The sequence below is a fragment of the Hordeum vulgare genome, chromosome 2H (genome assembly GCF_904849725.1).
Source record: "Hordeum vulgare subsp. vulgare chromosome 2H, MorexV3_pseudomolecules_assembly, whole genome shotgun sequence".
NCBI lineage: Eukaryota > Viridiplantae > Streptophyta > Magnoliopsida > Poales > Poaceae > Hordeum > Hordeum vulgare.
Genome location: NC_058519.1, coordinates 249,793,475 through 249,810,803, shown reverse-complemented (window position 1 = coordinate 249,810,803; position 17,329 = coordinate 249,793,475). Strand labels below are relative to the sequence as shown.

Here is a 17,329-nt window from a genome sequence, read left to right as displayed (position 1 = left end):
TTCCGCCGAATGCGATAGCTCACCTTTCCGCATTCATCACCCTCTGCGAGTGCTTCATAGGATGTCCTCCCCACTGGGGGCTCTTCAAATATGTTTTCTCCGCTAGATCTCAAACAGTTAAGAAGCTTAGCCAGTCTGATGATAAGACACACATCCTCCAGCTCTGCGGGGGTTTAGGATTTCAGAAGAAAACAAAAAGTAGTTATCCCTCCCTTCAGCTATCTAAGTCGGTTAGGAACTGGCAATCGTCCTGGTTCTATTGCCAGGACATTGCCTGCCCGAATGCTTCGAGTGGGTTACCACCCTTCAGTTTAGACCATCCAGGCCCTCCCAGGAAGCTAGTGCTCTCTAAGGGAGAAAGAACTCAGATCCAGCCTTTGGTCAACGCGCTGATAGCCGTCGTTCGGAAGGGAGTCACCGGCATGGGCCTGTTGGAGACTTTTCTGGGTCGATGCATCCAGCCGCTCCAGGCCCGAGACCATGCAATGTGGCATTACACGGGGCCTTCGGATACCACTCGGTCCCATCCTGAAGACGTGAGCGAGGAGACCATGAGTGCATGGGTCCGCAGCATCACGGGCACATGTGATAACCCCGTGGGAGCTCGGCGGGTGAAGGCCTTCCGTGCCGAAAATCCTCCTCCGAATGAGGTGAGCACATGTCGTCGAGTGCTTTTAACCTTCTCAGTTTTATTGCTTTTCTTGTCTCGCTGACTGACGTTGCAAACTGTGTTTTGTGCAGGAGTGGACGAACTGGCATTCTGCAGTCTCAAATGGGAATCTGGTGGAGGAAGAAGAAGGCAGCATGGAGGGTAGCGCGGATAGTGTCGAGTACGTCTTTGACAGTAGGGAGCCGGAGGAGGAAACAGAAGAGGAGGACGAGGAGAGTGAAGAGCAGAGCTCGTCACCCTCACCACCAGAACACCGAACCAAGCACCGTCATGACCCCGCTGTTCCTCCGGCTCCTCCAATGGCTCCGAGTGCTCGGGGTGTGAAGAGAACCAGGGGTGCTTCTGCCGAGCCCGTGAATCAGCCGTCCAAGGTGGCTAAACCCAGCGGGTCTAAACCTCGGAAATCTTTGCCTCAGATGAGGATCGTTGTTCCGGTCGCCTCAGCGTAAGTATCTTTGCTCTTCCATCTTCCTTCAGTATCTGATTGGACTCTTCTTTTGGGAATTCATGTTTACCCGTCGAATGGATTTCACTCAACAGAGTTGCTACCTCCGCCACCTCTCTGCCGCGTCAGGGTGACGATCCCATGGACACTGATAACGCCGCCACGTCCCAGCAAGGTACGTTGTCATGACTCCGAGAGTTGTATTACCGTTTCGCGAGTGTTGTCTTTGATCTTGATCTTTTTCTGTATTTTTATTTTGTTCAGTCGGGCTTCCTCCGGAGGTGATCCATCTGGACGACGACGACCAAAGGAGGTCGGAACCAGCTTTGGCGCCTGTCCCTGGGGTTATCCAACCTGCTGCCAATCCCGCCATGAACGTGCCGCCGACTGAGACGGAACCGAGTCGAGCAGAGCTCGGGATGCCCAGGGAGCTCGGGATACCTAGGGCGCCTTCTGCCACGCCGGGTCCATCGGCTGTTCAATATGATGCCTGACGCCTCCCGGAAGATCAAGTAGGAGCCGCCAAGGACGCCATGGTACAAGTGGAGCTGATGGTGGGCGACGCCAAGGGAGCATATGACTCCATTGCGTCCCTGTACAAGAAGAGCTTGGAGCTTCGGGATGATATCCGAGTAAGTGCGCTAGTAAGTGTTTACATTCCTCTTGGTGCCCACTAGGGGTTTCAGCGAGATACTCGGATACAGTAGGTTGATTTTCCAGTGGGTTCACTCCGAGTGAACCCAGTGGGTGTAGTCCCCGAGACTTCTGTCGAGTGCTTGCACCGGCAGTTGTCTTTATATGTATTTTTCATGATCTCTACAGATTAGAGCTGATCTGCCCGAATGGTACCAGTGGGGGCACGCCGAGTGCACCCACTGGGTGTAGTCCCCGAGAGTAGTGTTACTCGGGTCGAGTAATAGTAATCTCATAGTGTTGTTGGTTTGCTATGGAGCTCAATGGGACCGACCTGTTCGAGCTTCATACCAGTGGGGTCACTCTTAGTGAACCCACTGGGTGTAGTCTCCGAGACCGCTGTCGATTGCTTGCATCGGCAGGGGTCTGAAGAATTTTGAGTTTTGATTGTTTTGTCATATCTGTCGAGACTTTTTCCTTGTTGAATCTGGCTGATCCTCCCTTTGTGTCTCTTTGAAAGAAGACTTGTGAAATGGGATCGGCCTATAATGCTCTGAAGGTTGAGAAGACTCAACTTGCTGCCGACTTGGAGGTAGCTGTGAATGATCTGGCTGGCATGAAGAAGGCTCTCGCTGAACGAGAAATTTTTTTGGAGGAATCTCGGGAGACTAACAAGGCACTGCTAGCCGAGGTAGAAAAAATGAAGAAGGAGAGATCTGAATGGATGGGCCAGCTGAAGTTAATGAACACTCGGTGCAGAGCGCAGGAGAACTACGTCGGCGACTGGGCGAAGAAGATGGTCGCACTGCTTGGTGGTAAGTTGCTTGCCGAGTGCTCTTTGACTTTGGAGTTCACTCCGCGCTTATTTTCTCCCTGCCTTTTCTTTGCAGATTTCTGTCAGGACGTTGAAGCCGAAACTGCCGAAATTGAACGGTCGCTTGGGCAACCGAATGTTCCACTCGGTGATGAAGCTAACCAGGACATGTTTCGAGTGAATTCCCGCCTTAACAAGGTGGGTCCTTTCATTGGTCGCCTGAGAGGACTTGTCGGCCGAATTGACAAAGAGCTGTGGCCTGAAGATGACTCCCGGAATGAGATAGAGAGGTTGATGACTCGACTGGAGGATGTTCCAAGCAGAGTGCGGGCATGGAAGAAGTCTGCCGCTCGGTGTGGCGCCGACGTGGCGCTGTCTCTGGTCCGAGTGCATTGTAAGGAAGCTCGCGAAGACAAGCTGAAGACGTTGCAGGTCGCCAACACCAAGAAGCTTTGATTTGAAGACTTTATGGAGACCTTCCTTGACACGGCCACTCGGATTGCAGATGGGATCAACCTCGACACCTTCGTGGAGCCTGCCAGCCCCGGCGATGCTTGATTGACTTTATGTTGAACGCGCATTTACCTCGGTATGTCGAGTGGAGTTTGTATTAAACTTTGGCCACTGCTGTTGGCCGGTACATTCGTGGCTCAGTGTGGATAAACTTGATTCACACCGAGCCGACTGATCGTTGAACTCAATTTAAATTCGAACCGGATCTTTTGCTCTTCTTTCGCTGAGTTTTTTTGACACGATTTTGGCTCGTGGTTTTTGTTTAGGCGACTCGGCTAAGCCTCCAAGTGTAACTTGTGTGCCCGCACGGAGGAAGCTTTTTACTTAGGCAACTCTGGGTCGCAGCTAAGTCCCCGGGTGTGACTTTTGGAGCACACTCGGAGGAAGTTGTTTACTTAGGCGACTCTGGGTCGCATCTAAGTCCCCGAGTGTGACTTTTGGTGCACACTCGGAGCGAGTTTTTACTTAGGCGACTCTGGGCCACAGCTAAGTCTCCGAGTGTGACTTTTGGTGCACACTCGGAGCAAGTTGTTTACTTAGGCGACTCTGGGTCACAGCTAAGTCCCCGAGTGTGACTTTTGGTGCACACTCGGAGCGAGTTTTTACTTAGGCGACTCTGGGCCGCAGCTAAGTCTCCGAGTGTGACTTTTGGTGCACACTCGGAGCAAGTTTTTACTTAGGCGACTCTGGGTCGCAGCTAAGTCCCCGAGTGCGACTTTTGGTGCACACTCGGAGCAATTTTTTACTTAGGCGACTCTGGATCGCAGCTAAGTCCCCGAGTGTGACTTTTGGTGCACACTCGGAGCGAGTTTTTACTTAGGCGACTCTGGGTCGCACCTAAGTCTCCGAGTGTGACTTTTGGTGCACACTCGGAGCGAGTTTTTACTTAGGCGACTCTGGGTCGCAGCTAAGTCTCCGAGTGTGACTTTTGGTGCACACTCGGAGTCAGTTTTTTACTTAGGCGACTCTGGGTCGCAGCAAAGTCTCCGAGTGTGACTTTTGGTGCACACTCGGAGCGAGTTTTTACTTAGGCGACTATGGGTCGCAGCTAAGTCTCCGAGTGTGACTTTTGGTGCACACTCGGAGTCAGTTTTTACTTAGGCGACTCGGGGTCGCAGCTAAGTCTCCGAGTGTGACTTTTGGTGCACACTCGGAATTAATTTTTTAGACCGGAGTCTGCAGATGCAGAAGAATTTTTAATCGGCAAGAAATCAATCCGCTTTGTATTACTTCGATGACATTTGTTCTTTACATTGTCTCTGTCGACGGTTATGTGTAGAAGCGCTTCAGTAGATCTCCATTCCATGCTCGCGGCTCGTCTGTCTCCCTGTCGAGGTTGTAGAGTCGATATGCTCCGTTGTTCAGCACCTTAGAAATGATGAACGGTCCTTCCCAAGCGGGAGCCAACTTGTGTGGTCTCTGTTGATCCACTCGGAGCACCAGGTCGCCTGCTTGGAACTTGCGGCTCTTGACGTGCCGCACATGAAATCGCCGCAGATCATGTTGATAAATTTTTGAACGGATTAATGCCATCTCACGCTCCTCTTCTAAAAGGTCTACTCCGTCTTGCCTGGCTTGCTCTGCTTCGGCTTCGGAGAAGAGTTCGACTCGTGGAGAGTTGTGAAGCAAGTCACTCGGAAGGACCGCCTCTGCTCCATAAACGAGGAAAACGGGGATCGCCCTGTCGATCTATTCGGAGTTGTTCGGAGGCCCCACAACATTGAAGGCAGCTAGGTGACCCATGCGCCGGCAGCATGTCCAACTTCCCGCAGGAGTAGAGGCTTCAACCCTTGAAGAATGAGTCCATTCGCTCGCTCCGCTTGTCCATTTGTTTGGGGGTGCGCAACGGATGCAAAATCCACTCGGATACCTTGGCCTACGCAAAAACCTTTGAACCTGTCCGAGTCAAAGTTTGTGCCATTGTCGGTGATTATGCTGTGTGGAACCCCGTATCTCGCGATGATGTCTCTGATAAATTTGATGGTCGTAAGGGCATCAAGCTTCTTGATAGGCTTGGCTTCAATCCACTCGGTAAATTTGTCGACTGCTACCAGCAGATGGGTGAATCCTCCTTGGCCTGTTCTGAATGGTCCGACTGTATCTAATCCCCACACGGCGAATGACCAAGAAAGGGGAATTGTCTTCAGCGCGGACGTTGGCTTGTGGGACTTGTTTGAATAGAACTGACAACCCTTGCAACGGTCGACTATATCTTTTGCCATTTTATTCGCCTACAACCAGAAGAAACCAGCTCTGAACACTTTCGCGACGATTGCCCTTGAGGAGGCATGATGACCGCAGGTTCCCGAGTGAATTTCTTCCAAAATTAACTGTCCCTCCTGAGGAGAGATACAACGCTGAAGGATGCCTGAAACACTTTCTCTGTATAACTGGTCATCAATGATGGTGAAGGACTTCGACCTGCGAACGATCTGCCTAGCTTGGACCTCGTCTTCTGGTAACTCTTGCCTCAGGATGTACGCAATGAATGGCACAGTCCATTCGGGAATGACAGCTAGAATCTCCATGACCAGATCAACCACAGCGGGAACCTCGACTTCAGTCTAATCTGTTGAGATCTTTGGTTGCACAGGTTCCTCTATAAAAGGATCTTCTTTTACCGAGGGGAGGTGTAGGTGCTCGAGGCAGACATCACTCGGGACAGGTCTCTGTGTGGATCCAAGTTTTGCCAATTCATATGCTGCTTGGTTTTTCAGTCGGGGAACATGGTGAAGTTCCAGACCTTTGAACTTCTTCTCGAGCTTCCTTATTGCGTTGCAGTATGCAGTCATGGTGGGGTTCCTTACATCCCACTCCTTCATTACTTGATTAACCACTAGATCTGAGTCGCCATAGACCATCAGGCGACGGACGCCGAGTGTGATGACCATGCGCAACCCGTAAAGGAGAGCTTCGTACTCTGCTTCGTTGTTGGAAGATTCAAAATGGATCTGCAACACATACTTGAGTTTATCACCTTTTGGGGATATGAGCACTACGCCGGCGCCGGAGCCATTCAACATCTTGGACCCATCGAAGAACATGGTCTAATGAGCCGAGTAGATGTGAGTCGGTTGCTATTGTTCTACCCATTCCTCTATGAAGTCAGCAATAGCTTGAGACTTTATAGCTTTCTTGGCTTCGAACTTGATGTCGCAGTATAGCATCTCCATTGCCCACTTTGCCACTCGGCCTGATGCGTCCTGATTGTGGAGAATTTCCGACAACGGAGCATCGGATATGACAGATACCGAGTGGTCTTGGAAATAATGAGCCACCTTCTTTGCAGTCATGTAGATCCCATAAATAAGCTTCTGATAATGGGGATACCTCTGCTTGGAAGGAGTCAGGACTTCGGAAACATAATATACTGGCTGCTGAACCTTGTACGCTTTGCCTTCTTCTTCGCGTTCGACTGTCAGAACGGTGCTGATGACTTGATTTGTAGCCGCGATGTACAGAAGAAGGGGTTCTTTACTGAGCGGGGCAGTAAGAACCGGCTGGGTGGAAAGCAGGGCTTTGAGGTCGTCGAATGCGATTTGGGCTTCGTCTGTCCACTCGAAGGTATCCGACTTCTTCATGAGTCGGTAAAGAGGTAACGCCTTCTCGCCGAGTCGAGCGATAAAACTGCTCAAAGCCGCGAGGCAACCTGTGAGCTTTTGTACGTCATGTACTCTTACCGGTCACTCCATTCGAACAATGGTCCCGGTCTTTTCGGGGTTGACATCGATCCCTCGTTCGGAAACGAAGAAACCGAGTAACTTCCCGCTGGGAACGTCGAATGAACACTTGGCTGGGTTGAGCTTGATATCGTACCTACGTAGGTTGGCAAATTTTTCTGCCAAGTCAGTCAGCAGGTCGGAACCTTTGCGTGACTTGACTACGATATCGTCCATATATGCCTCCACATTTCGACCAATCTGGTCTAGGAGGCATTTTTGGATCATTCGCATAAAAGTTGCTCCTGCATTCTTCAAACCGAATGACATAGTGATGTAACAGAAGCACCCGAATGGGTGATGAAAGATGTCTTTAATTCATCTCGACCATACAGACGGATCTGATGATAGCCCGAATAGGCATCAAGGAAGGATAAGCGCTCACAACCCGCAGTCGAGTCAACGATTTGATCAATGCGGGGGAGCGGGAAGTGGTATTTCGGACAGACCTTATTAAGGTGCTTGAAACCGATGCACATACGGAGAGACTTGTCCTTCTTGGGCACCATGACAACATTAGCGAGCCACTCGGAGTGGTGTACCTCGCGAATGAAGTTGACTGCCAGAAGTTTAGCCACCTCCTCTCCGATTGCTTTCCTCTTGTGCGCGGCGGACCGACGCAGGCGTTCTCAGACGGGCCGAGCAGCAGGATCCACATGCAGTCGGTGCTTAGCCAACTCCCTGGGTACACCTGGAATGTCGGCAGGCTTCCATGCAAAAATGTCCCAGTTCTCACGGAGGAATTGGGTGAGCTCGGCTTCCTATTTTGGATCAAGGGTGGTGGAGATGTTTGTTGGGGCGGCGGTGGCATCCGTCGGGTGGACGTTTACTTTCTTCGTGTCTCCCGCCGACTGGAATGCGGACTCGGAAGCTGGCTTCTTTGAACGTATCAGGTCGGCGGGGTCGGCAATCTTCTTGTACTCATCCAACTCGAGTACAACCATCTGCTGGTCTGCAATTCTCGACCCCTGCTGCAGACACTCCTCGGCCCGCTGCCGATTGCGTGTGACAGTAATCACGCCTTTGGGGTCGGGCATCTTCAGCTTCAAATATACGTAACATGGATGGGCCATGAAACGTACGTATGCCGGACGGCCCAGAATGGCATGGTATGCACTCTGGAAGTCTACCACCTCGAATGTTAACTTCTCTTTGCGAAAGTTCTTGTCAGAGCCGAAAACGACATCCAACGGAATCTGGCCGAGTGATTTGGCCTTTCTTCCTGGGACGACTCCATGGAATTGCATACTGCTCTCGCTAAGTCTGGACATCGGAATGCCCATTCCCTTGAGAGTATCGGCGTACATGATATTCAAGCCGCTGCCGCCGTCCATGAGGACTTTGCGCAGCCTAACTCCTTCCACCACCGGGTCGACGACCAGAGCTTGCCTCCCTGGGGTGGGTACGTGTGCTGGGTGGTTCTATTGATCAAAAGTGATTGCATTTTGTGACCACTTGAGGAACGTGGGAGTGGATGGGGTTGCCATGTTTACCTCCCTGTTGACCAGCTTCAGTCGACTTTTGCTTTCTACATCAGCAAAAATCATTAACGTTGCATGGACTTGAGGGAACGGATCCTCCTTGTCCTCATCATCTTGCTCGACGTCTTTCTCACTCGGTTGTCCTTCACCGAATCCTTGGATTAGGAGGCGACACTACCGAGTGGTATGCTTCGGCAATATGACATTGCCTTCTTCATCCGTCTTTGTGTGGATTGGACACAGTTGATCTAGGATGGAATTTCCTGACTGTTTCTTCTTGGGGGTGTACTGTTGTTTCCCCTTGCCTTTGAACTTAGCGGTTGTAACGACTGCTGCCTCTGCTTGCGGAGTGGATTGGGCTTTCTGTTTCTGCTTCTGACTGCTGCTCACATCTCCGTCAGCGACTGACTTATGCTTGCCGCTACGTATGCGGTCCTTCTCTTTGCCATTTGCATAGCGTGCGGCTATCTCCATCATCTTGCTCATGGAGATGTCGCCTGTCCGACCAAACTTCAGGTATAGATCTCTGTACCGAACGCCTGCCTTGAAGGCGCAGACTGCTTGGTGTTCTGTAACATTCTCCACCGTGTGGTAGAGGGTTGTCCAGCGCTGGATGAAATCGCACAGGGGCTCGTTTTGCTTCTGGACACAGTGCTGAAGCTCTGTGAGACCAGCAGGGCATTTGCACGTACCCTCGAAGGTCCTGATGAAGACTCGGGACAGATCTGCCCAACTGTAAATGCTTGATGGAGCTAACTGGTTTAGCCAAGCCCGAGCCGAACCGTCGAGCATCAGTGGGAGATGTTTCATGGCGACATGGTCATCTCCGCCACCGATCTGGACCGCCACTCTGTAGTCGTCTAACCAAGTTTCTGGTTTGGACTATCCTGTGAATTTGCTGATTCCCGTCGCCAATCGGAAGTTGGGAGGGATGTCAGCCGAGCGGATGGCCCGACTGAAGCACTCGGGACCAGGAACAACGGTCCTGCTTCCACTCGGACGGTCTCTATCGTGACCATCACGGTGGGCTCGACTTCTATCGACCTTCTTCTGAGTGATATACCCTCTTGCCTTTGATCATGCGCGCCATCGCCCGAACGACGATCATCGTAATGCCGGGGTCCGTAAGGCCCACTCCGTGGAGGAGTACGCGAACGGCGACGATCTTCGGGATGAGACCGAATGGAAAGCGGATTCCGACTCGGGTCCCTGGAACGGCTGCCCCCTCCGCGTCGCTGGTGAGAGTCGGGACTGAAAATCGACCGATGTGTGTTCGCTTGAACGGAACTGTTGTGGATCTTGTTGTACGACTGGGAGACCGCCGAGTTTTGCTGCTGCGCCGTATGTAACAAGGCACGGATCTGCTTGATTCCTCTACCAGCCTCCGAATCAGTCGGCTGGAGAGAATCAGCTATCCTGGCGGCTGCAGCCAAGTTGAGGATGGGTGTGCGGAACACCTCGACGTTGCTCTGGCGAGTGCGTCGACTGGAAGAACGAAGGTGCTAACGACGAGCGCCGGATGATTCTCCGAACTCACGCTCGTTCCGACCAGTCCCGGGGGGACTTTCGTGGGAATCGGCCATGAGTACTTCGGCTGCAGGCCCGTGACCCTGATACTCGGAAGGTAGTTCAGTCGGAACTGACTCCAAGCACTGGGATGACGGCGGGACCACAACCGATTCGAGCACCGCCACTTGAGAGGACATGTTTTGTCGCGCTAGGGCATGTCGCACCCAACGCTGGAGCCGCGAACGACTGGATCGCTTGTTGCGGCGCGTGACGGGGGCGAAGGTCGACACCGGGGTCGATGGCTAGAGAAGAAGAACGCCGCAGGAACTGGCACGGAAGTGCGTAGCGCCGCGACTCGGAAGCGTCTCGATGTTGAGGGGCGCATCCTGAAGCCATGCCGAATCATCGGCGATGAAGGAGAGTGCACCGAAGAGGATCTCATGACCCATGCACAGATCTCCGCCGGATGACATGACGAAAAGATGAAATCGCAAACTCGCCGGAAGTCGCTTAGATGCCTGCCCCAAGGTGGGCGCCAACTGTCGTGGGTATAAGTCTGACAATAGAAGTATGGGGTACGAAAGTATATGGGCAGAGCCTTAGCTATGGCGAGGATGTATGAGTTCAGACCCCTCTACGGTGAAGGTAAAAGCCCTACGTCTCAGTGCTCTCGGGAGCTTTGTGTCGAGTGAATTAAGGGATTACAGGAAGTGCCAACCCCTGTACCAGTAGTGAAGGGCGGCTTATATAGAGTGTGCTACCCCTCATAATGGCCCGGTGGACAGGGGTGGAATAGTTGCGAGTAAAGGCTGGCGTTACTGGTAACGTAAGCCTTAAATGCTAGTTATGGTGTATGAAAACGTATGACCGTTGCCCTCCTGGGAGGTTACGATGTACAGAGTGGATTCCAATCGGTACGTTAGATATGCTCCGAGTGGATCGTCGCCGACTGGATGATGGAGGCGTCCTTAGTTCAGTCGGAACTGTCTAGGGGCCTTGTCCTCTATGAAGGGTAGTCCTTGGGTAGGACCTGTAGGGCAGACCTATGACCCTACCCTGGGACTATAACCCCATCACTTGGCACTGCTAGCAACAACACGGGCCCCCCTGCAAAAAGCGCTTTGATGGCCACAAAACGACACCCCGTGTCGGCCTCTTGCTCCATCAGGAAGGGCCTCTCCTCGAGCATCAGGCTCTCCCCCTCAAATCTTTATCCTCAACAATCAGCAGCAGCAACTGCACGTAGCAGCCACACCTCCCTTCTTCCTCAAACATCACGTGCAGATCAGCTAGCAGTGCCTGCAGCACCAACCCTCCTTCACCGATGAGCAGCAACCCCCAACACACAGCACCTCGTCCCCATACAGCAGCACCACCACCACATCACACTGTTCTCTAGCGACGACAACCTCTCGTGACAGCAGGAGTAACTGCTCTAGATCAGAATCAGCAGCAGCAGCGACCTAACCATCAGAATCAGCATCTACAGCCTCCCATGCAACCGCTTCTCCTCGAGCAGCACCACATCACACGCATCAGCAAACAACAGCCGCAACTCCTGTGCCTGCTCCCCGTGCCACGCAGGCTCGTCCACAGCTTGTAGTCGTGTGCTCCCCTCCAGCAGCTCGTCCTTGCGAGGTAGCGGCCCCCTCTAGTCCTCTCTATGGCCTCTCCCACATACAGACCCACGCAGCTCGTGCCGCCTCCTTGTCTGCCTTGCGCGCACGCAGCTGCATGTGCAGCTCCCCTGCAGCTGTGAGAGGCCAGCCACCGCACAACCACGAGAGGGAGAGAGAAGGGGATAAGGGAAAGAGGGGGAGGAGCCCTCGTCGAGGTGAGCCCCCTCCAGCTCATAGGTCTGCCGGCGCCGCTACACTCCCATCAGGGCCAGTCGTCCATGGCTAGCTGTTACACCATGTTGAATCAGGAGGGAAGAGAGGAGTACCTCCAGCCTAAATCTGGGCATATCCCGGGCCGGGTCGGGCTTTGGACCGGGATTTACAAAGCCCGAACCGGAAATCCCAAGCGTGAGCCCGACTAGGCCCGGCCAAAAACGCAAATTCAGGCCCGACCCCGACCCAAATGGACTTAAAAGACAAATATCGGGTCGAGCCGGGCCGAGCCTCCGTGTAAATCGCCATTTTTGTAAGCCCGAGCCCGGCCCGAACTGCTTCCCGGGCCCCATTTTCAAGCCGAACCCGGCCCGAACACAAAGCCCGACCCGACCCGGCCCGGCCCGGGTTTTTGTGGCCGGATCACCGGGCCGGGCTGCCCATGTCCAGATATACTCCAACCCGTGTGAATGTGTGTGGCGGCTCTACAGGAAGCTCGATGCCCGGGTGCCTCCCTTCTAGGTGAGTCCCTTTACATGGTCCTGGGCCTAAGGGAGAGGAGGCTGGGCTGAGCCCACCGTTTCAATAGTTTCCAACAAAGGGCTAGTTGCAGAACATAAACACACATGGATTAACTTCTGATTGTCTAATTAAGAACCCATTCGATAGACATCAAGGTGATGGGAGTTCGCATATGATGGTCGGTTAAAGGAATCTTTCTCTAATAATAAAGCACGGAGTGCTTCTGTCGCACGTCACTAAAATTATCCCTAAAGTTCGCATGAATTTACCCCCTATGCCACCGGTAAGTGAAAAGAACGGTTCGCTTTTTCCTATTAAAATCCGCGCTGTCCTTAGTGTATTTCGAACGAGCGCAATGTATGCCATGAGCAGCCGAATAGCCTGGTGGCCTGGGCCTCACTTCTCTGCCTAGGGGACCTGGGTTTGAATCCCTCCCACTCCTATCATATTTTTGCATTTTTTCTTCAATTTTCATCAGCCTAAAAAAGTAGTTGGATTGCACAATGTTACTGTGTCGGCCGAGCTACTCAATTTTGCAACGTTTTGTTTTCTTTTTTGACAAATCAAATGCTTTTAAAAAATTATATCTTTCAAACTTTAACATTAAATTAAACATTTAATTTATGAAAAACCTTTAGAAAAATGTGTACGTTCCAAATATGCTACTATCATGTATGTTAATTATCTCTAAAATTATGTTTAGGATGCATCCTTAAAAATTCCAATTATATATGATTTCTATCCTTTTAAATCGACTAGAAAGAATAGTTTTATGTTTAGGACTGACCACATTCAAACGCTTTTTTGTTGTATGAGCACTTAGGCCACTGTCGTTAACATAAATGTGATGTCATTCGGAATTAAAAGACGTGGGTATATTAAGGTCTTGAGTCATGAATATTGGGTTAAGAGTGCGCGTTATTTTCTCTTCAGTTGCAGACTTTTTACTAGTGATTTTGCAAAAGAAAAACATTAGGTTTTCCCATTTTTCATTTTCGGTCTTCCAGCCTTGCAAGCGCTCGCTAATAAACGGCAGGCACTAATCTCGGGACGCGCAACGTGGGGGAGCGGGGAGCGCGACGGACGAAGGAGGGGCAGGGCGAGAGCTTCGGGGAGACTCCCACCCATACCGCGCCACCGAGCGAGCGAGATCCCGCCCTTCCCCCTTCTCCACCCACCCACCCGCCCTGCCGGACCCGATCCCGATCTGATCTCGCCGCCGCCGCCGCGCGCCGGACAAGATGGCCCCCGTGTCGGCTCTGGCCAAGTACAAGCTGGTCTTCCTCGGCGACCAGTCCGTCGGCAAGACCAGCATCATCACCCGCTTCATGTATGACAAGTTCGACAACACCTACCAGGCACGGCTTCTCCCCGTCCCCCAACCCCGCGCATGTTGCTTGTTTCTGTTTCATTCCTCTGTTTTGCCGTTTCCTCGTCTCGAGCCGGGATGGTTGGATCTATCCATGTCATCGAGGCGAGATCCGGCCCGGCCGTTTGTTTCAGTCTGACCCTGTGAACGGGTGATTAGATCTGTTGATCGGGTGCGTAGCATCTGTGTCTAGCTGTTCTTGGTTTGGGGCTTGTGGCGATCGATGGTTACAGTGTTTGAGACTTGTGCATCTGCTATTTTACAACCTTTTGTCCGTGATGTATGCTGATGATCCCTGGTCGATGAAGATGAATTGGGGTGTGGCCGCTAGGTGAATGGCTGATGCAATCTTATTTTCTGTGCGATTTGGAATATAATGCGTGAGAAATTGTCCTGCCGTCAATGGTGTCATCCCAGGATCACAGCGTTGTTTGGTGACAAATGTGCCCAGGCTGCTCGGCCAAGCTTTGACTTGCGAGTGCATTGGCACAATGGTCGTGGTCGGGGTCGAAGTGTCGTGCTGGAGAATTCTGTCGGATGTAATGTAGGGAATGCTAGCTAATAGTAGTTGTTTCAATGCCACTTTGCAACCTGAGAAAGAGAGAAAGGTACCATGACAGTTTGATACGGAGTCTTTTGCTAATTCTAGGAGTTCACTATGATTGATACCTGCGATCCCAATTAAATAAGGAACGTCTGCCATTTTTCTTACTTTAATACCTTCAACGCAGTGTAGAATATATGCACAATCTGAACTCTTGACTAACATTGAGCTTCTTCATATGTACTTCGGTATACCTCCAACAGACTTGTTTTTCCTGTTGAACAATGATGGCTTGTTAACATTGTTATGTATTATTTTGGGAGTGATGATCAGCTGTTCTGATTCTATTTTCCTTTAATGTACTTAATAGATAAAATGTCTGCTTATAATAATGTGTCTAAGTTAATTTCATATATTCTGTTCTTCCTTAAACAGGCTACGATTGGTATTGATTTCCTGTCGAAGACAATGTATCTTGAAGATAGAACTGTGAGACTCCAACTCTGGTATGCTCACATCTGTTATCTCATCACTGACAGACTGTTCTGTACATTGGAGTGCTGATCATTGTCATATGTATTTTTGTTCTTTGTTTTCAGGGATACAGCTGGTCAGGAAAGATTCAGGAGTTTAATTCCAAGTTACATCAGAGACTCTTCAGTTGCTGTTATTGTATTTGATGTTGCAAGTATGCTCTCTCTCTCTTTCTCGAAGAATTTATTCATCAAATAATGATTTCTGATGTGGCGAAGTTGCAAATTTTATTCAACAGGCAACGTAGTTCTACTTTACCGTCCTATTAGATGTGTCGGTTATTTCCCCTTATTTTTTCTGTTTCATGCTTTAGGCAGGCAGTCTTTCTTAAACACGTCGAAGTGGATAGAGGAAGTTCGCACTGAGAGGGGCAGTGATGTCATTATTGTGCTTGTCGGGAACAAAACTGACCTTGTGGACAAGAGGTGAGAGTGTGGTTCACATTGCTATCCATTCAATGAGACTTCAGTTAAATTGAGTGAGTAATACTAACATAGTTAAGCATTACAAATATGTGAAGCATAATTAACTAGCACTATGATTATTCTGCTTTGAGGACAACAGATTATCCTCAGTTAGATCCACTTGCCAGTTCTTTAAGCAAGCTGCCTTTTTGTTTTATTCAGAATTTCAGACGCATCGCGGTGTGTGAATTTATCGAATGCGTTACATATGGTCAGAACCTATGTTTTCATGGCTACAGTTTGGGTGCTCTATGACCCCCTTTTCATGAGAGGTTGAATTTGCCACCAGGATATTTGAACGCTGACCTTCTTAATTGAAGATATACAATTCTTTGCATACCACCTGACACTTGTATAATCCTTCACTGTCTCACTGGTGGATTAGGCATTTGAGGAATTTCCCTTGATGTTATAGTATGACCGAAGTACAAATTGTATTTATAACCTTGAGGGTGTCGAATTTGCCCCCACCTTCCATAGAAGTCCAAATTGAACCATGTACCATACACACGCAATCTTGAAAGTCAGTACATCTTTTGACTTTACATCCGGTTGAGCTTGATGCGTCAAGTCAAGTAAGGCAGTGATCCATGGTAGCAACAACCTTATACAGGGAGACAAGAAGTTAACGGAAAAAGAGTGCAACTATAATATTACTGACACGGAGTTGATTCGGATGGGGCACGTAAGCAGACATTGTAAATGACCTATTTTTTTCTTGGCTACATTTGCTAAATTACCAATGATTTTGGATTTCCTTTGTTCATAAAGTACTAATATGATTGTCACAAATGTTAGTCACCTATCTTGCTTAATTTTTATTGCTATCTTGTGCAACAGGCAAGTCTCCATTGAGGAAGGAGAAGGCAAGGCAAAGGACCTCGGTGTGATGTTTATTGAGACCAGTGCTAAAGCTGGTTTTAACATTAAGGTGTGCCTTAAAAATAGATATTTTTATTTCATTTAATAAAAGCTGGCTTAATGTTGGTCATAGTATTTTTCTTCTTCTGGAATTCGAAAGCAGCAGAATAGGATTAATCTAGTGTACAGGTCACATGCCAGTCCTTTCTGCTTGTTTTGTATTAACAAAACACAATTTCTTGACCAGGCTCTGTTCCGCAAGATTGCTGCTGCACTGCCTGGAATGGAGACCCTTTCGTCAGCAAAGCAGGAAGACATGGTTGATGTGAACTTAAAGTCCAGCAATGCTAACTCATCTCAGTCGCAGGCACAGGCCGGGGGATGCAGTTGTTAGCTCCAGTCCCTAACAGTGGCAGCTCATGATATCAAAGATCCCATGCCCATCAAACGGCATCCCTACCCAAGTCAATGAACGAGAACCATTTCCGTTGGAAAGATACGTTTTTTATGTGTTCTTAGTATTTTGTCAGTGGCCTAAGCTAGCAACAGTGTATAGTTGGGTTGGCACTGTGAACTCCTATCGCTCGGCTGAGTATTAGAGTTAGTGATTGGTTTATGTTTCAACCTATATTTCTGTCGCCCATCTTGTTGCAGTCAGCCTGAGTCCTGTGTTTTTCTATGGTGTACTGAATATATATATTGGAATTTTTGTAAGCTAATAAGTCTTGTGTCACCACCAGATAATAGCACTAGAATGCTTGATTTATAGTTCCAATCACAAATCACCAGGCCTATGGGATTCACATGAAATGCATGCCTTCCGTTATTGACAGTGGTTGGGCTGGATACAACAATGGTACAACCATGCGGATATTTTTTTTACGGAAACTAACTTAGGGCGAGTTCTTTTGCAGCTTATTATCGTGAAAAGAACTCGTTTTAGAGAAGCTAGCTTAGCTTATTTTCATCTCACTTTCCTTCACAATGGAAAAAAGCTGGGTAGAGCAGCTTAGCTTTCCGTATCTTCTCACTCGAAAACGAAATGGTATAGTAAAGTATGGTATAACCATAGATTAAAAAATTGAATCTGAAAGGTTGTCGGTTCAGGTTGGTTCAGGTTTTTATCGATCGGACAGTCAGTTCATTGGTTTTTAAGTAGAAAAATAAAAAATGTTAGGTTTTTATCGATCGGACAGTCGGTTCATTGGTTTTTAAGTAGAAAAATAAAAAATGTTAGTAATATATGTTAGTAATATAGCGTGTAACAATGGTCAAATAAAATTATTTTCATGTAATGAACAACAAAGTAGCATATCCAAGTTGGTTACAAGGTCATGGGCAGGCCTTGAGTATTGGTAAATGCTTGCAGCCGGAGCGTCGGCCGAATCGTTCGGCCGTTCGCTCGCGGCCCGCGCACGC

General features: G+C 49.6%; 1 protein-coding gene across 1 annotated transcript; it reads left to right on the top strand.

Annotated features, from left to right (window-relative positions):
* Positions 1-13,178: 13,178 nt before the first annotated feature.
* On the top strand, positions 13,179-16,629 carry LOC123426007 (ras-related protein RABH1b). Its single transcript, XM_045109785.1, has 6 exons — positions 13,179-13,496; positions 14,487-14,557; positions 14,651-14,739; positions 14,899-15,010; positions 15,890-15,980; positions 16,158-16,629. Exons 1-6 carry the CDS (start codon positions 13,380-13,382, stop codon positions 16,302-16,304), a joined length of 627 nt encoding a protein of 208 aa, XP_044965720.1. The 5' UTR covers positions 13,179-13,379; the 3' UTR covers positions 16,305-16,629.
* Positions 16,630-17,329: the final 700 nt, after the last annotated feature.